Source organism: Lissotriton vulgaris, chromosome 6 (genome assembly GCF_964263255.1).
Source record: "Lissotriton vulgaris chromosome 6, aLisVul1.2, whole genome shotgun sequence".
NCBI lineage: Eukaryota > Metazoa > Chordata > Amphibia > Caudata > Salamandridae > Lissotriton > Lissotriton vulgaris.
Genome location: NC_141694.1, coordinates 963,370,013 through 963,397,583, shown reverse-complemented (window position 1 = coordinate 963,397,583; position 27,571 = coordinate 963,370,013). Strand labels below are relative to the sequence as shown.

The window sequence follows — 27,571 nt, the reverse complement described above, 5'->3', positions numbered from 1 at the left end:
ATCACCACTAGAGCCCGACCTTAAGGAGGACGGTGTTGCATCTCTTTTCATGTGTAGAGTTAGAAATAAAATGCTACTTTTCATATAGAAGCAAGTATTGTGCTGGACATTGATTTATTGATCGTACTGTTTGTAATTTGAGTTATGAGTTGTGTTCACTCACCTGTATCCCCACTGAGAGACTGGTGCAGAAGGGGTTTTTGGCACATCGAGTTGGATCCACAATAGGTTGGGCAGTGGGACTTCAGAAGTAAAAGGCCTCAACCACCACAGTTGTGCCCAGTAGCCCCTGTGCCCCATGGACCCCTGAAGAGGTTCTGACAGTGAGGACATTGCAGAAGTCGGTGTGTGAGAGGAGGGACCCAGGGAGGGAGTGAGAGTCAGAAAGAGTTATGTCAGCGAGAAAGAGGTTGATGTGTAAAGGGAAGGAAGTGTGACAATGTAGAGGCTATGATACATTGGACAGTAAAAAGAGCGGGTGTAGGGTCAACATTAAGACGAGAATAAGAATGGAAACTCAGTGAGAGAAGAGAGGGAGAAGAGGCTGAGAAGAGTGAGAAAGGAGGATGAAGGAGAAGAACAAAATGGTAAGGAAGGTGATAGTGAGACTGTAAGTACAAAGGAAGAAACTGTGAAATTAGCTTGAGAGACAGCAGTGAGTCAGAGGAAGATGTGAAGGTGAGACTACTATCGGATGAGGTGAACAGGGAGGGAGGAGGGTATACATGGAGTGAAGTATGGTAAGTGCTGAGTAGTTTAGTGATGAGGATGAGAAGGAAGAGAGAAAGTGAAGACAGGGAGGAGCTGCTATTCAACAGCAGAGAATGATGAGGCTGAAAGGATGGCTAGTAAAAAAGAGAGGATGAAAAGAGTTTGAGAAAAAAGGGAGAGTAAAGAAAAAAATGTAAGATGATGTAAAAAGGAAATGTGTTGATTTGGGCTGCTAGTTGCAGATGGAGCCCACCAGCACTCTCATTTGAGGACGAGCACTTATTTTTCCTCATCAGACTTTGACCAAGAGCTAGAGAGAAAAAGCACAAAAGGGGCAAAGAATATATGAAGAGAAGGACGAAAAACACTTACAAAGGGAGACAGCTGGGATGAAAAAGAGCCTGCAAGAGTGAGAGAAAGGGACAGTGTGTGTATGGAAGTGGATGAAAGAGGCATGAGGTGGAATCAAGGCTAGCAGCTTGGGTACTTACCAGCACGACATTCAGTTGTGCCTGCTGTGGCCTTCTGAGCAAGGTTTGGGCCCTGGCATTCATTCTTTTACAAATTAAGCATTCTGGGTAAGACAGAGGGAGGAGCAAGAAACAAGCATTGAGGGAGTGCTAAATGATTTATCAAAGGCAAGTGATTCTCCAAGCAAATGAGGGGCTAATTCTAGCACTTTTCTTTGCTTAAAATTTCTCTTGAAAATTACCATGGTCTATATGAATTTGAAACAAATACGAAATGGTCAGAGAAGTCAATAAATTTGTTTTGCACACTGTAATAGATCACAACTTAGAAAGCTTTATCAACAAATATATTTATTGCATTAACTTCTCTCTTGAACAGATGCATACAATTAAAGTAGTAGTATCCCTTTCCTACATAATCTTCATAAAGCAGATTATTTAAAAATGTTCTTTTTGCCAAGAGGGATGCATGTCTGTGCAGTAAATGAGACGTTCTCATGATCTTTGAGCTCTGCATTTTCAACAGGGTCTGGCGAGTATGATTTGCATGTGATCATTTAAAATACCACAATTCTGAAAAGCTTGAGGCATTCCCATAATCCCATGAGTCTTTTATTCTGTCATTACCTTGGACATGTTAATAATGGGGAAACTTTGAATCACCAGAATCCAATGAGCGTGAATCACCCCAAGGTACTCCCATAATAAAGCACACCTACCTTCTTCTTATCTTCACTCCCATCCAGCCCATCCAATGTTCTATAGCTGTGCAACATATCAGGCACTGGATCTCCCAAAATATAAACCTATCCATGCTCCAATTTTTTCAATAAAAAACAAAGCACTGAATGCTAATTTATAGGATCAACATTTGGCATTAAAACCAAAATAGGTGCACAAGCTCTCCTGCCATCAAAACAGCCTGTCATTTATTTTTATTTTTCGGAGACATATAAGCCTTAACAGGTGCATCAATAATAGTCCACAAATCTAACACAGATCATGAATCCTTATAATTTACTAAATCATGGAGAGAGCTATGTTTATTCAATCAGTGTAAAAGTAGATTTTCCATCTGGGGACTACTAAAGCTGGACTTGGACTACTGGTCTCTCAGTGAACTAAGGGAACCTACCAACTCATGGCATGCTTCGTAAACACATTACCTAGTTTATTTCATGGAAACATTTCTCTCCCCCCTCCTTGGTCTACTCAAGGATATTTTTGGTGTTCTAATATGATTTAGCTCTCATGGGACCCATTAAAAGATGTGACCTTGAAGTATTCAGCCAGAAGTAGAGATGAGATTTTGAGCCTCAATTAAATCTGTCCTGTGCAACTTGCAGAAGGGCCTTCAATTTCTTTTGTGCTGCATCACAACTTGTCGCTTTAGGGTGAAGTTTGCCAAGTGGAGCACACGGTTTAAGGGTTTGTGGATTGCCCTTGGATGCGTACGGTTTGTTGTCCAGCTTTGTCAGGGCCTGTAGAACCACTAGATTGGTTTGTTCCATTTCTGGCTCGCTGCCAGTATGATTATTGGCACTGATCCATATAAAAACCGACTACACACTTTGAGTAATTTCTGATTGAAATCCATGCGTGTGGTGCACATTCTGATTAAACTAGACCCTCCGGAGAATAATCCAGCCACTGCCACTTCATGTAAGTCTTAAAAACAGTCAGACTAGAGGGATAGTTTTTCAGACTCTTGTGACTTTCTGGGCACAGAACCGTCCACTTTCCAATGTATGACCATCCCACTTGTCCATTATTTAAAGATATATAGTTGCACAGTTATGTAAGAAAGGAGTCTTTCAGTTAAACGTATATCTTGCTTTTTTCTTTTACAATACTTTGAAAAATATCTTTCAAAAAGGAAAAAAAACTGCCCATCCAGATGTCTTTCAGTATATTGCTTAAAACCCTATAAATTATATACAAAATGTTTTTCTTACGATTTTTACAGATGCATAAAAGCATATACGTTAACAGTTTGAAAGTTCTCCCCTTCGTAAACGCTCACTTTACTTTGTTCTTGGCTCGCACAAGTCCCTTATAAGAACTACAGGTGCTTGGTGGGTATAGATGCGGCTTGGAATGTTTGTGTACAAATGGTGTGGATGTAGATATTCCATCATGGCTCCAGTGGTGAGGGTGTCTCCTAGAGGGGCTTGAATTGAGATAGCAGCATTATGAATCAAATACATTCATACAGCCTTTAGAGACCGATGCTGATGGCTGCAGGTTTTGGATGCTTGTTCTGGGATCGTCTTTTCTTTTGCTCTGTCTTCTCTTGGTGTTCCGAATCTTCTCGGCTCTCTTGACGGCTCCTTCTCTCTTTGTTTTCCCGCCCTGTCTCCAGCCTTCCATCTATGCTGAGCTTCTTCTTTTTCCTCTCTCGACCTCGCCTTCCTTCAATGAAAAAATGCATATTTAGGGGTATGCAAATAAGAATTGTATGACATTCTATATCTCCGAGCCCCAGTACAGTTGCACATTATTGTAGATAATCTAGACCCGATGAACAGGAAGAACATTGGCGTGACATTTGATATACATTTTCTGTTTACAAATAAATAAAAGATACACTGTGAAATTCCAGAAGAAACTTTGCCTTCATTGACGTTATCTTAGTTTATGCATTGTAGAAGGAGAAAGAGGACAAGCTTATTAAACCCAATGTAAACTGCAACAGTGGAACACAGGATCAAAAAATGTTTCTACATTGGGAGATTTACCTCCTTTACGAGTTTCTGATCAAGCTCAATTTTGTTACAATTTTTTAACTGGACATAGCAGGTTCTGTGACCCAAAATTCAATATAGTATACCTCTTTCTAACACTGAAAACTTCCCTGAGATCTTCCCTCCCAGAGAGGGGGTTGTAGCCCGCATTGTGACTAGGTTCACAATGCAAGTAGGTTACTCTATGATGAAACATGTCACTCTTGGGTGAGTGAGAGAAACCACCAGCATTCCTCCATTTTTTGTTAGACCCAGGGGCTTTTTTGTGGTTTTGGTTTCTGTGTAGGGGGTAATTCCCTGCTGGTCTTTACATCTCCTCAGGCCCTCCTATGTGTTATTTAGTAACACACACTTTTTAAAAAATATATATTTTTTCAGTTCTTGGCAAGGATTCAATAACATAATGATTACCAAATATCCGACAACTAAATCTGAACATAATGAACTAAGATACATTGAAATCGCCTAAGATAAGTGCAGAACAAACAAAGAATTTGAATTTAAGCAAAAACATGGTATTCCAGATATCCAGCACTGAACATTTTTCTCAATCAAAATAATCTTTCCAGATTTTAGTAAATTTACGTAAAGCTCCGATCCTTTTTGCATACAAAAATTCACTGTTTCTGACTCTCTTAATTTTTTGAAAACACTCATCTGCTGTTGGAAATATTTCTGTTTTCCAATATTTAAGAATAAGAGATCTGGCAATTGCAACAATGATATACAAAAGCTTCACTAAGGAATCCTCCAAATTAAGCTCTGGATCAACCCCAAGTATAATTAAATTATTATAACTAACATTCGTAAAATGTAAATATTGAGGCAATATAAAAAACATATTTTCCCAAAAAACCTTAATTTTGGGACAAACGGCAATGATATGCGACCAATTAGCGCATCTAAAGCAGTTAGACGACGCATTACTATACATTTTTGACCTAGCTGCAGGCGTATAATACAATAGCCATTTGCTAAAGAAAAGCGTATGTCTCCAGTTGGCACCTCTAAGAACCGTGAAATTTTATTTATTTAGGGTTTTCCAGTTCGTTTTCTTTAAGTTGAAGCTTTCATGCTTCTGCCATTTTTTTATCGCTTTGGCACTTAAATCCTCCTCCCTATTTTCCGCCAAACTTTTCCTCCATGCTCCTGCCCTCTTGAATACTGGGGACCAAAAGATATCATTCGTTAAATTAGAGATCTGACTTATTTGTGTTAGATCAATATAACTCATTAACCTATACAGTACTACGTATGAGCCCATGAGGAGAAAATCACCACGTATTAACAATGACATCTCATCGGGAGTCAACCAAGCTCCAATTTTAATAAAATTAGATAAGTTGATGAACCCATATCTCGCCCAAGTGTGTGTGATATCAGATTCTAATCTGGTCCCCAATCCAAAAACAGCCTCTCTTAATGGAGTTTCTAAGGTCAGGAGAGAGAGTGAGTACCTTTTCAGCGTAACGTCTCGCTTTTTGAGAATCCAACTCAAAGTCTTATATCTGACTAATTTGGGTGATTTGAAAATCGCGAGTGGAGAAGGTATTTTTGATTCTTTACAAATTAAATCAAAAAAGAAATTAATAAATAATACATCTCTAAGTGCTGGATATTTAAATCTCGAGAGATACTGTACAAAATATGCATAGTAATAATCTTTCAAATTTGGTAAGCCCAATCCACTGTGTTCCTTATTTGCATATAGGGTTTCTATAGCTATTTGTGGGGTCTTTTTGGCCCAAACGAAGGTTGAAAAAAGGGATTCAATCTTTGAAAAAAAATAGCCAGGAAGGGAACAGGAGATGGTAGAAAACAAAAAGTTAAAAAGGGGGAGTATTGACATTTTAATTAATGCCTCTCGACCTAAGATGGATAGAGGCAGTGCTTCCCATCTTAGAAGCATAGCACGCACTTTCCTAATTAAGGGTTCAAAATTGAGCATATATAGATCGCGTACTGAAGATGTAAAATAAACCCCTAGATATCTTTTGGGTTTATTGGTTATGCATCTCTGAATATCTGGATGCAAGTCCGGATTGATATTACCGCAAATTATGATCTCAGTTTTCCGTTTATTAATACGATATCCCCCCAACGCTTCAAATTGTGAAAAAATAGAAAAAGCTTGTTCTTGAGACTGCATCTCAGATTTCAACAAAAGCATAATATCATCTGCGTACCATTTGATCTTATCCATACCATCTATCGGCGGAGAGATATCTTTACTTTTTCTTATTGCAGAGGCTAAAGGCTGAATAAAAAAAGCAAAAAGAGTAGGGGAGAGAAGGCAACCTTGCCTCGTTCCTCTTTGAACTGGGATTGACCCTACCATCAATTTATTAATTAGAATATGGGCTTTTGCTCCCTGGTACAGATTTTTAATTAAAGCAATGACTTAAGGTATACCAAATCAATGTAAAATGAAAAAGAGAGTGTCCCAAACTACTAAATCAAAAGCTTTTTCTGCGTCTAAAAGAAGAACTAGAGCCAATACCTTACGTATTTCAAAAAAATCTAGTGCCTCTACTAAATAATGTGTGTTAGTGAGCAGTTGACGGCCAGTAATGAATCCATTCTGATCTGTATGAATTAACTGTGATGCAACCTTATTAAAACGGATAGAAAGCAATTTTGTAATAATTTTGTAATCAGAGTTTAATAAAGTTATAGGCTTATAAGAATTTGGGTCTTTTGCTTCTTTTCCTTTTTTCAAAAAACTGACCACTGTACCATCATAGAAGGATGTCGGGATCAGTCCTCCCTGAAGCATTGAATTTACTAATAAAAAAAGTACTTCTGAGAGACAACCAAAAAATGTGATAAAAAATTCGGCCGGAAATCCATATGGGCCGCAAGCCTTACCGTGTCGCAGATTTTTAACTACCAACTCCAATTCGTTAATAGAAAAAAAAAAACGCCATTACTTCTTGATCCATATTGGAAAGAGATGGAAGGGAGTATTTATCTAGGAACTCATTTAAACTAACTTGATCCAAAATATGGGAAGAAGAATAGATGTTCTCGTAATGGGATAACATAATTGCCCCTATTTCCGCCTGATCTGAGGTATCTACTCCGGTAATTGGGGATTTTAAAGATTGAATCAGGTTAGCTGCGGCTTGTTCTTTTACTTGCCATGCCAAAAAATTTCCGGTGAAATTACTATGCTCATAGGTTTTCTGAGCTTGCCTATAAAAGATTTCCTCACTTCTTGAAAAATAGTGAGCACTCAGTTCACGTTTTGCAGCGTTTAGTAGATTTTTTAACTCAGCCGAGGGATTATAATACTTTTGATGAACTAAAGCCTGTATTTTTTGCTGTAGCTGGTTTTTTGCATCTCGAAATATAGCTGCTTCCCTTGCATCCCTACTTATAACGATGCCCCGAATAAATGCTTTCAAGGTGTGACATGTAATATGAACTGGCGCTCTCCCCATATTTCGTTCTAGAAAATCATTGATCTCTGCCTGGACAGACATAACCCAAGGTTCATCATTCAAATAGGATTTATTAAAGACCCAAGGTTTCACAACATTAATCCTTTCATCTAGCTCTATTTCAAAGACAAGCTTTGCATGATCAGAGAAGCCATTATGTAAAAACTTATGGTCCCGACTAATCAGTAATGAAGAAATTAGGAAGAAATTTATACGAGAAAATGACTTGTGCCTCCCCGACCTGCATGTATATTCTCTTTTATGAGGGTTTATTAACCGCAAACACTCAGCTAGATCAAAAGTCCTAATATATTCAATATAGTCTGATGAGATTTGGGTTTAGACTGCTTTTTTCCGCCCAAGGTTAAATCAAGTTGTGGGTTCATCAATATATTAAAATCCCCTCCAATAACCAGATCTCCATCGACCATAAGGAGAGACTGAAACATTTCTTCATATATTAAAGGGCTATTGTTAATGGGAGCATAGAAGTTCACAAAAGTAATGGGTGAAAGTCTATTCTTAATTTTACATTTAGCCCAGCACCAACGACCCTGTTTATCTGCTTCAGTAAGAATTATTTCTGCCTCTAGTTTCTTATTAAAAAAGAGTGCAACCCCCCGCTGTGACGATGAAAAAAAGGAGAACCCTCGATAGTCAGCCCAGCCTTTAAACATGGAAAATGTATCTGCTTTAGAGATTGCGATATGAGTTTCTTGTATCATAATGACTGCAGGGTTCTCTGTCAGAAGCCATGCCTCTATTGCCCTCATTTTCTTATTATTATTGAGGCCGTTAACATTGAAAGAAATAATTTTCAAACCAAGCTTAGACATAATACAGACATATGATTAGAACCCATAACGTAATTTTCATCCCTTATTTCCCCAGATTTCTTAGAACCATCTGCTCCTTGATTGAAAAACATACTAATCATCAAACATAGACAAAATGACAACGCAAATCTCCACCAAGAACACATTTATAATTTTACACCCTCCCCCCCCTGCCTGTGGCGCCCTACTAACTCTCGATCCTCTCCCCCAACGCTTGCCACAGCACCCCTTCCCTTAACCTTGGGGTGTAGTGATGAAACACCCCCTGACCCCCAGACCTGTGCTCCTCCTTCCCCTCCCAAAGCCAAAGACTATAGCCATGATGGTGTTAAGATACGCTGATATGTAAATTCTTCAAATTACTACACTGAATGGGGAGGAAAAAAGAAAAAAAAAGTAAAATAAAGAATTAATCCGTTCTATCACCATTATACATTTTGTATCTCATGAAGAAGATCCTGTGCTTCCTCAATATCGGATAGAAGATAGAATTTACCTTTAATCAAAACTCTAAGTTTAGATTGTTGTGCTATCATCGCCTGAGCACCTTGAGCCTTAAATAACTGGAACATCTTTACAAATTCTTTCCTACGTCTGGCCGCAATAGCTGACATATCTGAGAATATTCGGCATTTCAGCTCTTGTGATAGTGAGGTCTCCTTTATATTCCGGTATCACCCCCTGTTGGAGAAAAGAGGTCACCCATACCAATGTGTCTGATCCCTCAATTCCCTCAGGAACTCCTACGATACGTAGGTTGGACCTCCTATTATAGTTTTCCAACTCATCTAGTTTTAGTTCAAGAGCCTTTGCGGTTTTTGTAGTCCCTTTAAAGTCTTTTTTAACTATGACCATTTGATCCTCCGGAGTTGAAATCCACTCTTCTGCTTCCACTAAGCGGGCTGGAAAAGTAGACACTAACTTGTCGATGGGGCTCGCTACAGTGGAGTTCCACGCCTCCACGTAGCACCTGTGAGCCATGCTGTGACTCCTCCCCTCCACGAGGTTGTTCCTGATGGCGGTGGACGAGGAGAGCGGGCAGCTACTTCTACCGGCGTTCGGATTCCCTGTCTTCGTTTAGCAGCCAGATTATCAGCTGGAACGGCGGAGTGCTGCTACCCTGCCGGCGTTTGGATTTCCTGTTTTCCTTTAATAGCCGACGGCCAGATTGACAGCAGGAACGGCGGAGCGCTGCTTCTCCGCGTATCAAGCGTTCTGAAGCGCTTTTGAAATCTCGAGTGCACTCAAGTGTCAAACACGAGCATCTCCCCGCGTTGCTGCAGGTGGTTGCCGAGGTTGCCGAGGCAGCAAAGTCTGTTTAGGGGGCGATCTGATAACTAAAGCGCCGAAAGAGGTGGTTGTAAAAGCTATAAACGGCCAGCTGGGACGTGTTATTTTTGATTTCGTGCGCTCTTTCTTCCCTTGTATTTTGTAAGAAGAAGAAGCAAAGAAGCAAAGAAATGACCAGTGTATTTACCGTTTGGTGAAACACGAATCGGGATTCTTACCAGATATACACTGCATATTTTGGGATGATAATAACTGGCTCGGACACATAAAACAGAAAGCCCCTTTTTCAATTTTTTAAAAAAATTTTTGGGTAATTGGTCGTGTGCTGCAGCCTGTAGTGCTGGGTTGAACCAAGCAAGGAAGCAAAGGGGTGTTTTGTTCGATTTTTCAGCTCCCATCTGTTCATAATAAATCAAAGACTAACTAAAGACTTAGTTCACTATCACCATCACTATCACCATCGAAAGCCACCAGCGTGAGCACAATGGGGAAACTACTTAATGCTCATCTAAAAGCCAGACAACGGCGACAGCAGGCAAAGGAGGCAGCAGCTAAATTAACAGAAGGAAACTCCTTGAAGGACGACGACTCAGCACACTCATCTGATAACTCTGAGGTTGAGGACTTGCTTACAGACAGTCTGGTTCAGTTGCAAAAGGGAGATAACTTGACCGAACCTCGCCTCGATGATTTATCCCATACTCATGAGTCCTCTCATCCAGTTCCCCCTGTTTGCAAAAAAAGTCTCACCTCTCTCACCTAATCTGGTCCCCTCAAAGAATTCACTGAACTTGGACGCAGTACAAAATCAATCGAATGGTACAATCACTACAAATGATCCGAGCACAGCTGCGACTCCTTCAAATTTGGCACCACTCACCAATGCTACACGTAATTCAAAGCAGACAATCAATATTTCTGATGATAAAACGAAAGATACATTAAGTGCAGCAATGGTGCCACCTCAAGTCACCGACATGGGGGCAGGAGGGGGAACAGGTGGGGGAGTGGCAAACCCCCTTGGGCCTCTGCTCGAGATGAATACGGAAACAGAGGGAGAGATGCGGATGTCCGTGAAAGATATGCTTAACCTGATTCTGAATGAAGTCAGAGAAATAAAAAGGTCGCAAAATGCAGAACTTTCGGCAATCCACCAGAGACTGGATAAAATGGACAAAATTGAGGAATTAGTGTCTACTTTTCCAGCCCGCTTAGTGGATTTACACACACAGCATATAACACATTGTGCAGTGGCCAGGGGATGGCTTTTGCACTGGTGGTGCCCTGTGCAACAATGTTTGTTGGCGCCCCCCCACGAAATCCTCACTACCACCCTTTAACAGTGCCCCTAAAGTCTCCATAACAACTCTCTTGCTATCAAATGTATTTGATTAGTTATATAGCAATAAGGATTTTGTTACCGAAATGAACTCTTTTTGAAACATTAGAATAATGAAAGGCGGAGGAAAAAAATAATAATGCTCTTATCTATTTGCAGTTTGCATGCAGCTCTTTTTGATGACCGTTATTAGTTCACTGTTCCATGTTAGGATTTTAACATCTATACTGCTAGTAACAAAACGATCTCTCTGACAAAAGCACTGATTGATTTAAACTATATGTACTTTGTGATCTGCATGGTACATACATATTCGTAAAACATGGTATACAAACCATGGATTATTGATTGCGCCTTTTTGTATATATTTTAATGCTTACACACACACCTAAGCACTCTGTCATCTGCATTTATTCTAAAGTCACACGATTATTTACATCTGTAGTTGAGAAGAATATACCACATCAACAAAAATCTTTCCAGTCTGGTTTCTCAACACAAATGAGTACCTTCCTTTAGGTTACACATTTGTTGAAGGTTTGCCCTGATTTACACAAAAAGGATCCCAGTAAATTTCAAAGAGTCCCACTGTGGACTTTGTTGAGATAACACTCCTACTTCTAAACAGAACTTCTTTCCCCAACCTACTCTGGATTACATCACATGCATTAGGTGACATCTTCCTGCACATAGACAATCAATGGCAATTTGCTGTTTCTATCTGTGCAGCACAACTCAACACACATGGAAACAGCAAAAATGAGGAAAAAATAAAGCATTAGTTCTTGTTTTGCCTGCATAAGATCAGGTTTTCCCCAGTCTTAATTTTGGCACTACCTCCTATTTACTCCACCCTTGTAAATAAGGGGCAGCGTCAAAATCAATGGGTGTTGCGGTGGAACTCCCACCGCAACACCCATTGCGCTTCCCTTTCATGCTAAGTATAGTGTGAAAGGGTGGCTTATTTACAAGGCAGCGTTAAGCCACATTAAGTGGCTTAACACTGCCTTGTAAATTAGGCGAAGCCCCTATCGCCACCACAACGTCACTGAAAGTGATGTTGTGTTGGCGATAGGGGCTTGTGAATATGCCCCTTGATTTCTTGGCTGTCTTGTTCTATTGCCATGTGCACCAACTGTCTCCTCTTTTCATGCACTCCCACCACAATTTCATCTTTATGTGCACTAAGGAAATAAGCTCCATTGAGTAGCTTGTGTCTTGGGCAGGGACCATTTTGAGCAAAAGCACCATAATCTGATAAAAAGTGTATTTTACTAACACAGACTTGTAGTAATTAATTTAAAGTAACATCTGCAGATACTATGGAGGAAGGTTAAGCTCAGTGACTGCAATGCTGAAATTTGAAAGACATAATTGCAGTTTTGCTTTTTCTGTTGTGTTTTCTTTACAATGAAAACGTTGGACATTTACCACCACACACTCTTTGCCAGTTTGGAATAAAGATATGGATATCTGATTTTTTTTAATTCTCAGTGGAACAGGCAGGCAATTGGCAGGGCCAATGCTGGACACCAGACAGGAGTAGTGAAAACAAACAATGTTGGTGGCAAATAATTGTACAACAAAATTTGCTTTGCTGGGTGACATAACAGATAAGTAGGGAAAACAGCAACATGGAAGCAATGAAACAGCAAAAGTTGAAAAGTGATAATGAAATGATACACTGTCTACTTTCTGGAAACAGAAACACCTATACTCTTACGCACACCCTGTTATTTGCCCATTACACCATATGGTAAAATTAAGCTAATTTTTCAGGAGATCCATAGTGAAAGTGTAAGAGACAAAAAATACATTTCAAAGAATCTCACTGGGTAATATTGACAGATTCACATTTGCTTGCTACTTATACAATGGCTTTACATCCTCTTATTGTTTTTCTTACTCCCCTAGAGCATAACTTTTTTCCCAGCATTTTGATTGAATGACTTGCATTTTCCACTGCTTACGTTCAGCAAACTATAGGGCATATACAAGCCAAAACAGCGGAGATAATATTATCGCCCTATATACAAGGGAGAGCTAAAATGCATTATCGCATGTTAGCAGCCTTTTTCCTGATGCGTCGCTCTGCATCTCTAATGAGATGCAAAGTGGGCGTCACTGGGTGTACCTCACACAGGGGGACTTGGAAAATATTGCTAAGTGCACATCGCAATATTTACAAGGCGGCCTAATGTCTGCTAAAATCCTGACTAATGTATGTGTAATATGTGAGGTGGATTATTGTGTCACGACCACAGGGTCATATCATCAAGCATATTGCCGTTTTGCAGGGAACATCGCTGAAAAACCAGCGATGTTCCCTGCAAAACGGCGATTTCCCCACCATCGCTGGAATTTATATTTCCATTGCGCTATGCATTGTTAATACAGCGCAAGCATGGCGATAAATGCCATTGATAGTCAGCGTTAACAAAAACCGCGCATAGGGGCCTATTAGGATGGTGGACAGGGACCGTCCGCAGTGGCAGCGGCGGTCCATCCGTGCGAATTAGGATGTGACCGCCACCCTGGCGGTCACATCCTGTATTTTTAACATTGCGGCGGGTGCTGCTTGAAGCAGCACACGCCGCAATGTTAAAAAATGCATGTTTACCTTTGCATGCCCGAAGCGGCAGGCACCGCGTGGTGCCTGCCGCTTAATGCACGCAAAGGCAGGGGGGCACCATAGGTACCCCCATGTGCACCCCCGACCCCCCTTCACCCCTGGGGGCCCGCAACGGGCCCCCAAAGATAACACTGTATGCCTTTCCACTGCGGAAATGCCGCCGTGGAAAGGCATAGGAGCGCCGCCATCCTAATCTGGCTGGCGGTGTCTGATAGACACCGCCAGCCATGTTAGAGCTTTTCCGCCGCGGTCGGAAAGCGACTGTGGCGGAAAAGCGGCAGACGGAAAAAAGATGCCCCGGCCATCCTAATCTGGCGGGGGTCTTTTCTCAGTCCGCAGCGGTGAATCCGCATCCTCCGGGCCGGTGGTGGCTTCCGCCGGCCCGGAGGATGCGGATTGTCCGCTATCATAATCGGCCCCTAAGTGCGGTCAGCGGTAGTTAACGCTGATATGCCCCTATGTTTTTTTCTTTTATTTGCTTTCACCATTCCATCGGATTTCTGTCTCCTTTGTGTGCTGATTCTGCTCTCAAATCCTCACACCCCCATAATCTCACTGTTGCTCCCCAACTCGTCTGTTGCTTTTTCCACCCCCATGCATGGCTTTTTTAAAATGTATTTTTCAAACCCTTACCAAACTTACCCTACCTCGCTGCCCTTGGTGCATCCAGCTTCTCCCACCATTAGGCAGAATTGACCTACTGGCCTCCACCCCTCATCCAGTGCTCCACTTCTCCTATCCATTTTGGTCTTATTTTTTTTTTAATGAATATTTTTTTCCTTTATAGAGTGCCTGGCTGCTCCAATTTGCTACCTGGCTGCTCCTTTCTCTTTTATGTGTTTTCTGAGTTCTCTTTTTTGATTTCTCACCATCTTGGAACAGTAAATAAAAAATGAAAAAATGGCCACTACATCATGACACATACATGTGCAAGCAGATTGACAGATATGAGTATAGGTTATCATGCTGCGGTGGCCATTTCAACTTGTTGTTGATGCTGTTCCACATTGGAAAAGCAAGCATTCTTTTCTTTTTGCCGGTGCAGAACAGCATTCTAAAAAAGCAATGGCTGGGACAGTTGGGTACCTTTCTTAGAAATTGTTATTTGTCACAAATTGGAATTGTGATCTGCTCCGTTACGCAATTCCACATTTTTTTATTCTTTTTTTCTCCCTAAGAATTTTTTTTTCCCAAGGGAAAAACTCACTCCCTTACACCCCACAACGTTGCAGGGTGTCCTGTTTCCCTTCCCACCCCAGAAGGGAATTTACTCTAGCCCAGTTAAGAAAATAAGTCTAACAACCATTTGAAGTTTCTGAGTCGGTCAGTGAGACATTTAAAACTCCACAACTGACATTTTTGTGGTTCTACACAAATTGCAAAGGCAAACCACAACTTGTTACATCCATCACCCACCTCATAACACATTTCTGTTGGGCATTATCTCTCCGTGGAGTACTCAGAAATGTAACATTCTATGCACACGATCAAGAAACATCCCAGACACTGTAACTGGATGGATCAACGAGAAGCCTAGAACCTAGAAAGGCTCATATAAACCAAAATACTGAGCCCACAGAAGTTGCAAAATTACACTATATACATGCATCTATCATACTATAAGACAAGCCATAAAACGCACTTTTACACATCTAAAAAAAGCGTTTGGGAGACACCTCTAATCTCTGTACCCACATTTTTTATATTTTTCAGGTGAATGACACACTTTTGCATATAACCACTGCCTGCCGTGAAATTTGAATAAAGCACAATTAAAAGGAAGGAATTAATAGGAGCAAAAATTGTCACGCTAGGTTTGCATGACTGTGTTGTTGGGTCACAGTAACACTCTTGGCCAGGGATACTCAAAGTATGGCCCAGGGCAGCTTGGGGCCTCCGGACCTGTACATGCAGCCCCCTGGGCTGCTGTCTACTTGACTTAGCACTCGCATTCAGAAAGCTGTTAAATAGGAAAGGTTAATGGATGCATGTAGTTTAAGAAGTGAATAAGGTCTCCTGCACATATTATCTGCATCGACACCTTCATTTTAAAAACATTATACAACACACATGTAAAAATATGATACCGACGCTTCAAAAAAAATGTTTTTTAACAATTTTACTAAGTTGCTGAAGCATTGCACCTTGGGGAATAAGATTCTATCACTGCATTGAAAACCAGTTACGGCATTTATTAAAAGTGATACTTCTCAAACATGAACTTAGAAACATTCATGCCTTTCCTGACAACATTGTCATTAGTGAACCAAGAAGCAATTCAGTCAGTTGTCATGTGCACCCTACCCTCTATGTGTCCTCGGTTACTAAGAACAACATTATAGTTTATTAAATCAAGCACAAGAGGTTTTGCACAGTGCACACCCTGAAATCATGTATTTCAAGGTGTTCACTTAAACGATAAAGGCGAAAAAGGAGGCAAAGTGAAATAATACAATTACCTAGGATCACACAAAAGGGGAAACCAGGATTGAAACTAGGTTTTCTAGTTTCACATTGCACAAATAAACTACTAGATAGATATTCCTTTTCTCCTTTCTTTTTTACATCTAAAGGTAATGCGTTTTCTTAAATTCTCAGTGCACATGGTTAGAGCATGGTATAGTATTATATGATGCTAGATAAAACACGCACTGGCGTAGCCAATAGGTCTCGCCTTTGGGACATTATAAGTGTTTAGCCATGCAACAGCTGATATTGCAGCGAGGATATTGTGCTGCATAATTAAATACATATAAGGTCCCAAATGCGAGACCTATTGGCTATACCAATGCTTGTTTACTTTTGATTCCTCGCCAAACATAAACACTATTTGTAGTAAATAACGGTGTTTGAGGTTTCCTGCCCCTGGGGATTTTTCATGGAACTTTGTGACTTTGAATGATATTCAGGGTCTTTGTTGTTTTACTATTTATTGTGGTATTATTTTACGTTGCCCTTTTGTTGTATTGTATCATGATTCTCGTTGTTTCGCTTCTTCGTGCTGTTTTCACAGTTCGTAGCATTCGTGCCTGTTTATGCCTTTTCTGAATTAAGGACACTCCAATGTTCACACCCACAAGACACTAGGGTGTGTAAGAAGTAAATCTGTTGTCAGTGAATAGCGATTTTTCTACCAGAAACACATTGCTAGTTACAATTTGAAAAACGAATTCTTTCAAAATTTCAAACTTGAGCTGAATCTCCCACCAACATAGAAAGAACGGGGGCTTAATAACTGGGGAATTAAAGAAAGCTACATCTATCGCCATCTCAGTAACTTGAGCCAGTAACAGAAGAGGAGTGGCACAGGGTCATCTTAGACAATGAAATGCATCAATTTTTGCCTTAGGACCTCTCCTAAATTCTGACCTACGAACCACCCTTCAAAAGTAGAAACTAACATTAACAATAACATAACTCTCTCACCCTCTGAGGCGGAAAGCCGGAGGTTCTTTTTAGCTCTGCTCTTTCTTCTTGCTAGTAGTTTAATGCTTGACTGAAAAAGCTATTTTAGGTCGTCTTTTAAAAATTGTGTGTGAAACCTACCTCCGCTTCATTTAGAAAGCGGTTTTCACTGGACCCGACTCTCCCTTCATCCCACTACCGCCTGGGCCACTCTCAGCTGATTACCGACGCAGAGAGTTGGTCCCGGGGAGGTGAAGGCGTTTACAGCGGCCATATTGAGGGTGGTGGCGCCCTGACACGCTCTAGCTCTCTATAAAAGGGGCTTGTTGTGACACGCAGCATAACTCTCTCACCCTCTGAGGCGGAAAGCCGGAGGTTCTTTTTAGCTCTGCTCTTTCTTCTTGCTAGTAGTTTAATGCTTGACTGAAAAAGCTATTTTAGGTCGTCTTTTAAAAATTGTGTGTGAAACCTACCTCCGCTTCATTTAGAAAGCGGTTTTCACTGGACCCGACTCTCCCTTCATCCCACTACCGCCTGGGCCACTCTCAGCTGATTACCGACGCAGAGAGTTGGTCCCGAGGAGGTGAAGGCGTTTACAGCGGCCATATTGAGGGTGGTGGCGCCCTGACGCGCTCTAGCTCTCTATAAAAGGGGCTTGTTGTGACACGCAGCATAACTCTCTCACCCTCTGAGGCGGAAAGCCGGAGGTTCTTTTTAGCTCTGCTCTTTCTTCTTGCTAGTAGTTCAATGCTTGACTGAAAAAGCTATTTTAGGTCGTCTTTTAAAAATTGTGTGTGAAACCTACCTCCGCTTCATTTAGAAAGCGGTTTTCACTGGACCCGACTCTCCCTTCATCCCACTACCGCCTGGGCCACTCTCAGCTGATTACCGACGCAGAGAGTTGGTCCCGGGGAGGTGAAGGCGTTTACAGCGGCCATATTGAGGGTGGTGGCGCCCTGACACGCTCTAGCTCTCTATAAAAGGGGCTTGTTGTGACACGCAGCATAACTCTCTCACCCTCTGAGGCGGAAAGCCGGAGGTTCTTTTTAGCTCTGCTCTTTCTTCTTGCTAGTAGTTTGATGCTTGACTGAAAAAGCTATTTTAGGTCGTCTTTTAAAAATTGTGTGTGAAACCTACCTCCGCTTCATTTAGAAAGCGGTTTTCACTGGACCCGACTCTCCCTTCATCCCACTACCGCCTGGGCCACTCTCAGCTGATTACCGACGCAGAGAGTTGGTCCCGGGGAGGTGAAGGCGTTTACAGCGGCCATATTGAGGGTGGTGGCGCCCTGACGCGCTCTAGCTCTCTATAAAAAGGGACGGGCTTATTCCGCGTAGCGGACGCGGTTTGCGGACGCGCCGGATGCACGCCGGAGTCCTGCCCGTCTGGGCCCGTCCGGGCCAGGACGGGCCCAGGGGCCAGGTACTCTGCCCGAACAAACTCGGTAGTCCCTGTTATAAGGTATAGTCGTGATGAGTTATATGCCCTAAAGGGGAGAGAAAGCTCACTATGTACCAAGTTCGACATATACTTAAGGACGTGGAAACCATGCACAGGATGCAACTATAACTTAACCAACTTCTACGGGAGAGAGGACACCTCCCATTTGTTCCGCCTTGCATTATTAAATTGTAGATCTTTGCCTAAACATGCGACTGAGCTCCACATGCTCCTGGAGGAACGAGACCTTGATGTACTCTTCCTGTCGGAGACATGGATGGATGACAGCTCAGAGCCAGATATTATACGGGCTCTTCCTTCTAACTTCGCTATTTTGAGGCAAGATCGCCCATTGGGCCGGGGCGGAGGCATCGCCATCATTTTTAGGAAAACACTGATCTGTAGAATAGAAGAAATTACAATTGCAGGGGCTGAATGCCTGAAGTTTGCGATCCTATTCTCTCCTACCTGCACCTTTTCTGGATTGTTGCTTTACAGACCTCCCGGCACATACGGCCAATTCTGTGAAGATCTCGCGATTAAAGCAATAAATTATGCAAGTGTTGCTCCCAATTTCACCATTTTAGGTGACTTTAACATCTACTTCGATGAGCCTGACTCGTTGGCCTGTCGTAACTTGACCTCCAATTTGGAAGTGCTCCAGTTGAAGCAAATAGTCACAGGTCCAACGCATAAAGCAGGACACACTTTAGATCATTGTCATACCAATATGGATACTCTTAGTTTCGACAAGTCCATTAGGATTCCCTGGTCCGATCATTCATTATTACTTTTCTCCCTGACCCCTGAGAAACAGCAGGAACCGGCTAGTGTTTCCAAACGGACAACTCGAGTCTGGTCCAAACTTCCAATAGATAGCTGGAACAAGAGTTTGAAAGAAACATTACCCGCTATAACGAATGATCCATTGGAGGCCGATGCACGGTTTAACCAATGGCTGGAGGCATCTTTAGACCGCACCCATCCCAAAAGCAATCTATCCCACAGAAGTGGTGGAAATAAAAAATCTTGGTACACCCCCGAGCTAAAAGCCCTTAAAGTACTGTGTAAACAACAAGAAAGAAGCTGGAGGAAAGATTATACGGCAACCAGCAAGGAGAGCTATAGATTAGCTCTAAGGAAGTATAAACAGGAAATAAAAAATACTCAATCCAACTACTTCCAGACAAAAATCAGTGCTGCAGCCAATGCGCCCAGAGAAATTTTTAAAATTTTTAACTCTCTTGTTGCTCCTCCTGTTCCCACAGCTGACCCCGGCCAAGCAACTACACGCTGCAATGAACTTGCTAACTTCTTTTCTACAAAGGTGGCCAATATATTCTCTTCTTTTCAACACCCTCCCACTGAATCCACTGGCCCCTCTCATGCAGGTTTAAATGAACTTGAGCATTTTGATTTGTTGGATTGCTCGACTACCAAAACGCTTCTAAAAAATCTTAAATCTGGTTCTCCTCTAGACCCCGCACCTCCAACTATATTGAATCTGGTGTCTGATACTGTGACCCCAGTGATCAAGGAGGTGATTAACTCTTCTCTTATAGCAGGCGTAGTGCCCCCTTCCTGGAAACAGGCAAGAGTGAAGGCCTTGCTAAAAAAACCTAACCTTAATCCGGATGATTGGGCAAACTACCGCCCAATATCCCTTTTACCAACTGTTAGTAAGCTTGCTGAGAAGCATGTAAATTCTGTGCTCTCCTCCTTTTTGGAGAACAGTAACTCTCTGCACCCTACACAGACAGGCTTTAGAAGCAATTTGGGTACAGAAATAGCCTTGGTTACAGTGGTGGAGGAAACAAGGAAGATCATGGACAGTGGAAGTTGTGCGGCTATACTACTTCTAGATCTGAGCGCGGCCTTTGACACCGTGAATCATTCTATTCTGATTCAGAGGTTAAGAGAAGTAGGTGTCACGGGCCAGGCGCTCAATTGGCTGTGCTCCTTCCTGTCCGATAGATCGTTTGCTGTGGTCGAGGATAATGTATCCTCCCCCCAAATGGGTCTACAGTGTGGTGTTCCCCAGGGCTCCTCCCTCAGCCCTACCTTATTTAATATATACATGAGGCCATTGGCTGAGGTGGTACTGCCCTGGGGGGTTCAACTGGTGACATACGCAGACGATACCCAGCTCATCATCTCCCTGACCACCCAAGCCGCCCCGTTTGCAAATCTTACCACCTGTCTGGATAAGATCTATGACTGGATGGACAAATCCTTCCTAAAGCTAAATGGCGCAAAAACGGAGGTGATGATGCTGGGATACAACCCACCCACCACTGTGGAAAGTTGGTGGCCTTCTAGACTTGGCCAGCCTCCTCTACCAAAAGAAAAAATCAAAAGCTTGGGGGTCTGGCTAGACCCTGCTCTTAACTTTGCGGTACAGGCCCGGAGGGTTGCAGGTACCTGCCTTGCCTACATCAGGCTACTGAGGAAAATTATTAGGCTTCTTCCTTTCGAAGCTAGGAAGATCTTGGTGCAAGCGTTGATCCTGACACAATTGGATTATGCTAACGCACTATATCTCGGTGCCCCACTAGGGACAATCAAAACTTTACAGACAGTACAAAACTGTGCAGCACGAATGTTGCTGAATGTCCCGCGCAGATCATCCGCTAAGCCTGGTCTGCGCCAGCTTCACTGGTTACCAGTGAAACAGAGAGTGGAATTTAAAGCTCTGACTATGGTACATAAGGCAGTTAATAAAACTGGACCTGTGCTTATCCAATCCATGCTCTGCCCATATGCTCCCAAGCGGACCCTGAGATCCACCAACAAAAATCTGTTAGCGGTCCCCAAGACAAGGAGAGTGCGTACTGGAGGGAGACGTTTTTCCCTACATGCCACAAATCTTTGGAATTCGCTTCCCGAAGCAATCAGAATGGAAACAAATCATTTAAGATTCAGAAAATTGTTAAAGACCTTTCTGTTTGTCTGAATCTCGGAGACTGGAAGAGTTGGAAGCGCTGGGATGCCCTCGGGTAGCCATGCGCTATACAAGTGCGTAATTCATTAGAAAATTACAACTCACCGTGCCATCAAAACGCATCATCATATGGTTTTGGCAACAATGGCCAAAATAAAATGAGTCTTTCTTTTAGAGAATAATGTCTGAGTTCTCAACTTCTGACATAACAACATTCTTCCATGTGTTCTTCCCCAACAGTATACACTTACACTGCACAGAAGCTATCAGGCCTTTCTAATGAGAAAAATAATGCAGCGTCTTATTTCATATTCAACATGCTCTACGTGTGCACTCAAATAGTGCCTTGAACATGGTATAAGAGAAGCAGGCAGTGAAAAGGCATTGGGGATGCAAGGGGTGCAAAGAGATGGGTGTCTCAGTCTCTGCTTGAAGTGAGAGAAGCAGGCAGGACGTGAGGTGGGAGAAGTAGGAAAAAACAGAATGGGAAGAGAGTTTCTGAGGTGGAAGGAGCAAGAAAGTGTGCATACGGAGGAGCTACGTGAGTGTCCAAGATGGCCGCGTAGGCCAGTAGCTCTGTGGGACCCGCGCCTGGTCTATTAATCCTGACACTTATCCTGTGGCGCTGTGTTGGGAATTGGCTGGCGGCGGGGAGCGGTGAGCATAGACGCTGCTCCGGTCCTGCTCCGAGGTCGGGGCTGAAGCGCTCGCTCCTGAAGTTTGGGCCCAGTGACTTGTCGGAGCCGGGGTCTCGAGTGGTGGAAGTGGCCGGCCGCAAATGGAACAACATCCGGGGCGGTGACCGGAAGTCGCCGGTCGTGCCCGAGAACGGCAAAAAACAGATCACGTTTGTAGTATGGTTGATGAAGTGTGACGGGGTGGTGTGGAGGCTTCCCCCACCCCCCCTTAACCCCTGATTTTTATCTGTGGCATCGGTGGAGCCTGGGAGACGCCCGGCCCATGTTGGAGAGCATTTGAAATGCTGGGCAGTCCGGGCGGACTTATAAGTGGGGCAGAGGTGCTGGGTATGATGACATCCTCATAGATGTCAGTGGAATTCACCCCCCGCCAGCAACACTAACGTCTGCAGGAGCCAATCTTCCTGAACTGCTGTATAGAAACATTGTTAAAACTGGGAATGTGCAGCTTGCACTAATTCAGAAATACAGTATCCTAGGGCGACGCTCCAAGACCCCACGGCCCCCGGTGAGTGCCTCATGTAGTGCAGTGACACCGGAGTTCAGCGCCGGAATTTGGAGCCCAGACCCACAACGGGGACTTTTAGCTCAACGTTGCCGGCCCCTCATTTGCGGTGAAGACGTCGCTTTTGTAAACTGTGAGGGATATTTGCTGGCCCCCACCCCCCCACCCTCCCAAGGAAAGAAGAAAGCCAAGAAGTGCGCTATTTGAGCGCAGAGTGTATACCCCAGGTGGCCGCCCACCCAGGAAGACGGTAGCTTGACGGACGAGGTGCAGGGTGAGGGGGGAGAGGAGAGGACACACTATAGCGCGGCGAGAGGGAGACAGTTGGCGGCATGGATAACATGGAGAGCAGAAGGGGAGCGGCTCCAAATAAGTGATCCCCGCAGAAGCGCATGAGTCACGCAGTAGATATTCAGCGACGTGTATTGGATAGGAACTGGAGAGAGAGAAGACAAACGACGTGCGGCGCAAGTACAAGTTCTGGACATAGTGGGCTGAGAAATCTAGGTCTGCTGTGGTGGAGGGGACCCCCTGGGGTCGGGCTGATTGTCTATGCCTGAGGCGGGTGCAAATGGCCTGGAGTATATGCTGGAGTGAGACTAGACAGGGGACCAGTGGAGCTTTGGACATACTAGTTGCCTATTGGATTATTGGCGTGGCTGAAGTGGCTGTAGGCCCAGTGTTGTCTGAGTGGAGAATTAAAATGGTGACTAAACCAGAGGGTGAGAAACAACAGTCCAGGTCAGCTAAGGGGTCTCGTTACGTCCAAACCAACAAGTTGGACCGGTATACGCAGCCCAGGGGCTCGCCTCCCGGGTCGGGGAGAATACAGAACGGGAGTGGAGAGTCTGCAGGCCCTGCATCAGAACCCACACTGCTGGATGTGATGGCCGCCATAGATGAGGTTAAGACTTCTCTTGGGCAAAAGATGGAGACACTGGACCACAAGCTGGACACTGTGACCATTGAGGTCAACCTAATCCGAGCCGATCTCACCAAAACAAGTGAGAAAGTGAAGTCGTTGGATATCAAAATTGCGAGCCTGACAGATGATGTATCGCAGCTGCAGCAGGAGGTACGGAATCTTAAAGCCTCAAGTGACCTAACAAGCCGAAAGCTGGATGAATACGAAGGAAGGGCTTGTAGGAATAATGTACACATCATTGGCGTTCCGGAGAAAGCCGAGGGTTTGACCCCCGACCTCTTTGTGGAAGTGATTATCCTCAATCATCTGAAGCCGAAAAGTTGGGGAATTTCTTCACGATAGAGCGGGCGCACAGAGTCCCGGGGGGAAGACCGAAGTCTGGGGACCCACCTCGTCCAATGATTGCAAGGGTGCTTAATTTTAGGGACAGAGACGCTATCCTGCAGGCCTCCAGATCGGGAGGCCCCATGAAATACGAGAACTCCACCCTCACGTTCTTTCCAGATCTCACTCAGACGGTCCAGAGGCAGCGGCAGGGTTTCCTCAGCGTTAAGAGAAGACTCAGAGACAGAGGCTTGAAATATGCCATGATGTTTCCGACCAAGTTGCGGGTTGAGGTTGAAGGAAAGGTCCGGTTCTTTGACAATCCTGAAATTGTTTCGGACTGGTTGGAGAGACTTCCCCCCCCAGGGGAGCCCCGGGGGCAGAGTGGTGAGGATGGAGATGGCTCACAGGAGCAGGAATGATGTGTACTGCCGTAGTTCGTGATGTATATGTTTGAGGGGAGGAGTGCCACGCACAAGACTTTTCTATGGTTATGCTCCTTGAGAATGTGAGTTATAATAGGCGCAAGGTATGACATCCTGAGGGCGGGGCGGGGGTATGGTGTTCTGACATCCTCCTCAGGTCTACCTTTAGATAGTTGATTAGTTAGAATATGGGGCGACAAGTAGGGGGTTGGCGGAAGCCGCAAGCAGGGGTGCAGGGTGGGGGGAGGAGGGACGCGAAAGTTGTTGCATAGTTGTGCTTTTCTTTCCTCCTTTTTTTCCTTTTTGTTTGGAGATAGAGATATGATTTTTATGGTGTGTTTTTCTTTCCTTATTTCCTTTTGCATCAGGTGAGAATGTGGTAGCTAGAGATTTGTTTTGTGGGTCGGATGTTGCAAGTTAGCCAGGGATCGGGGATGAAGGTGCTAAGCTGGATCGTGAATGGTCTTGGTGACAGGATTAAGAGAGGGATGGTAAATCAGCTTATTAGAAGGCACGCCCCAGATGTGGCACTCCTGCAAGAGACGCACCTTGTTGGCAACCGCTGCATGGCCCTCCATAAAGGGGGCTATAAGTTACTGGTGCATGCCGGGTTTACAACAGGGTCCAGAGGGGTGGGGATTTTGGTGAAAAATTCCTTTCCTATGGCAATACGGGCTACATGGTTAGATCAAAGGGGTAGATATACTGGTGTTTCGAGGAAATTATGGGGGAGGACAGTTACCTTTTTGTCAATATATGTGCAGCCTGGTCTACAGTCTGATACTTTTCGAGACCTGAGTACTGTGTTTCTTACTTTTCCCCTGGGCCTTTTGGTATTGGGGGGTGATTTTAATGCGGTGCTTGACAGAGAGGCCGATAGAAACCCGCCGCGAGTACTTCAGCCATCGCAAAGATGGCTCTCAAACTTTCTTGAGACATTGGGACTGGTAGATAGCTGGCGAGTACGTAACCCGACGCGGACGCATTTTACCCACATCTCAGTGGCACATAATAGTTTGTCCAGGCTGGATTACATATTGCTGACGGCGGCTATGGCAGCCACTGTTCAAGAGGCGCGTTATCTTGGTAGAGGTATATCTGATCATACTCCACTGTGGTTGCAGCTCGCTTTCGGAGGGCCAGTGGTTAGCAAAGTAGCTCCTATTAGTGCATGGCAACTAAAAGATCCGGCCACTAAGAAGGAGGTTATTCAGATGTCATACCGCTATTTTCGGGAGAATGTGGGAACTGTTGACTCAGCACAGACCCTTAGAGAAGCATACAAAGTAGTAGCAAGAGGAGAGGTCCTATCTTTGGTAGTGGGGAAGAAGAGGAAATGTCAGGGTGAGGTGACTAAGATGGAGGCAGAAGTGGTAAGATTAGAGGAGAGGGTGGCTAGAACTTCAGCGCCGGAGGACCTCCACCGTTTGAAGTTAAGACAGAATGAATACAAAGGCTTAGCCGGAGATAGAGTGATAGCTCAAAACGAAGCCATACAGAGCTGAATATATGAACATGGAGACAAAGCCGGTAAATTGATTGCGTGGCTTGAGCATGAGGAATGGACGTCTAGGCTAGTGCCTGAGATAGAGGGAACAGATTCAGATATAGTTACGGACAAGCAGGCGGTGGCTGACACGTTTTCTGAGTATTATAGAGGTGTATATACCGCCGGTAGAGGGTTCACAGAGGCTGCGGACAGTGAAATGATTAAAGATATTGTCATGCTGGGGTTATCTGAAGAGGATAAGTGCTATTTAGACTCCCCTTTAACGGATGATGAAGTAGCGCAGGCAATTAGAGGGATAAAATCCGGTAAGGCGACTGGTCCCAATGGCATACCGATAGAGTTGTATAAGTTGAATGCCCAGAAGTTCGCCCCATATATCCGAGCCATGTTACTGGAGAGTAAAGAGAAGGGTCAGCTCCCGTACAACCAGGGTGTGGCAAATATAGTGGTTGTTCATAAAGCAGGTAAGCCCAGGACACAATGCTCTTCTTATAGGCCCATTTCACATCTTAATGCAGAACCCAAAATCTTGGCAAAACTGCTTGCTACCAGATTGGTTAAGGTAGTCACAACCCTGATACACCCCGATCAGTCTGGCTTCATGCTATGCCATAACATGGCTCTGAACCTGCGGAGGCTGCATGGGATTCTTGGGGGTTCCTCGAAGATACAGGAGCTGGCGGTCCTAGTGTCTTTGGACGCTGCTATGGCATTTGATCGGGTTGAATGGAACTATTTGTTTGCGGTTTTGGCGAAGCTGGATTTTGGAGGGGAGTTTATTGGGTGGGTGCGGCTATTATACGCTAACCCCCTGGCCACAGTGGTAGATAATAACTGTAGATCGAATGATTTTTCACTGGAGAGGGGCAAGAGACAGGGATGCCCGCTGTCCCCACTACTCTTCGCACTGGCGCTGGAGCCGCTGGCGGCCTGGGTCAAGTGGGATCGGTCGATACAGGGCTTGCGGTGGACACCAGACTGGGAGGATAAAATTTCATTGTACGCCAATGATATTCTGCTCTATTTTACCAATCCCAGAGCGTCTATGATTAGTTTCCTGGATGTGCTTGCCATCTTTGGTAGGTAATCTGGATTTGCTATCAATTGGTCAAAGTCAGTGCTTTTTGTTCTTGCGGGTGAACCATCGGTAATTCCGCAGTCGTGCCCCATTCGGATTGAACCAGTAGGATTTAAATATTTGGTTATCTATATAACTCTAGACCCTAAGTTGAGGTGTACCAACAACTTGGGCTCCCCCTTGAGCAGGTTTAAGAAAGATGTGGAGCGCTGTAGAGCTCTTCCGCTATCATTGCTGGGAAGGGCGGCGCTGTTTAAGATGATGGCCCTGCCACGATTCCTGTATTCACTACAGAATTCAATGGACCTAGTGCCAGTCTCCTATTTTAAAGAAATCGAGGCGCTTCAGAGGCAGCTTCTTTTGGACGGTCGTCCCCGAATAGCGTTCGTCAAACTAACCCTCCCGTGGTATGATGGGGGTATTGGACTACCGGATTTACGAAAGTAATATTGGGCGTCGCAATTAGCAGCTGTGAATCATGTCATCTAAGGACCCCCTGGGGACCCAGGATACGTCATGGATCGTGGGCTAGCGCCGGGTGGAGATATTAATAGAGCTTTGTACGCTATGCCTGGGCAATTTGTGTTAACGGGCCGACCTGCGCATGCAGTGCAGGTGTGGCACGCTGCTAATAGATATCTAGGATGGGAGGGAAAATTGACATTGGCAACCCCCCTGTTTAATTCAGATAAACTCAGGAGTTTGTGGAAATCTAAGGGGTTCGATAAGTGGGATCTTATAGGGATTACCCAGATAAAGGATATTTGGGGAGGAGACAAGATACATACATTTGACTTTCTTAAGCTACAGTATAGTATGCACGACAATGAGCACTATCGATGTCGACAGGTGAGA

At 43.9% G+C, this 27,571-nt stretch overlaps 1 protein-coding gene across 1 annotated transcript in view; it reads right to left on the bottom strand.

The window, feature by feature from the left end:
- Positions 1–1,511: 1,511 nt before the first annotated feature.
- Positions 1,512–27,571, bottom strand: part of RSPO3 (R-spondin 3) — a 530,784-nt gene continuing 504,724 nt past the window's right edge. Inside the window, exon 5 of the mRNA XM_086926993.1 lies at positions 1,512–3,593. Within this exon, the coding sequence (XP_086783119.1) occupies positions 3,400–3,593 (194 nt within the window). The 3' untranslated portion in view covers positions 1,512–3,399. The remainder of the gene's footprint in view (positions 3,594–27,571) is intronic.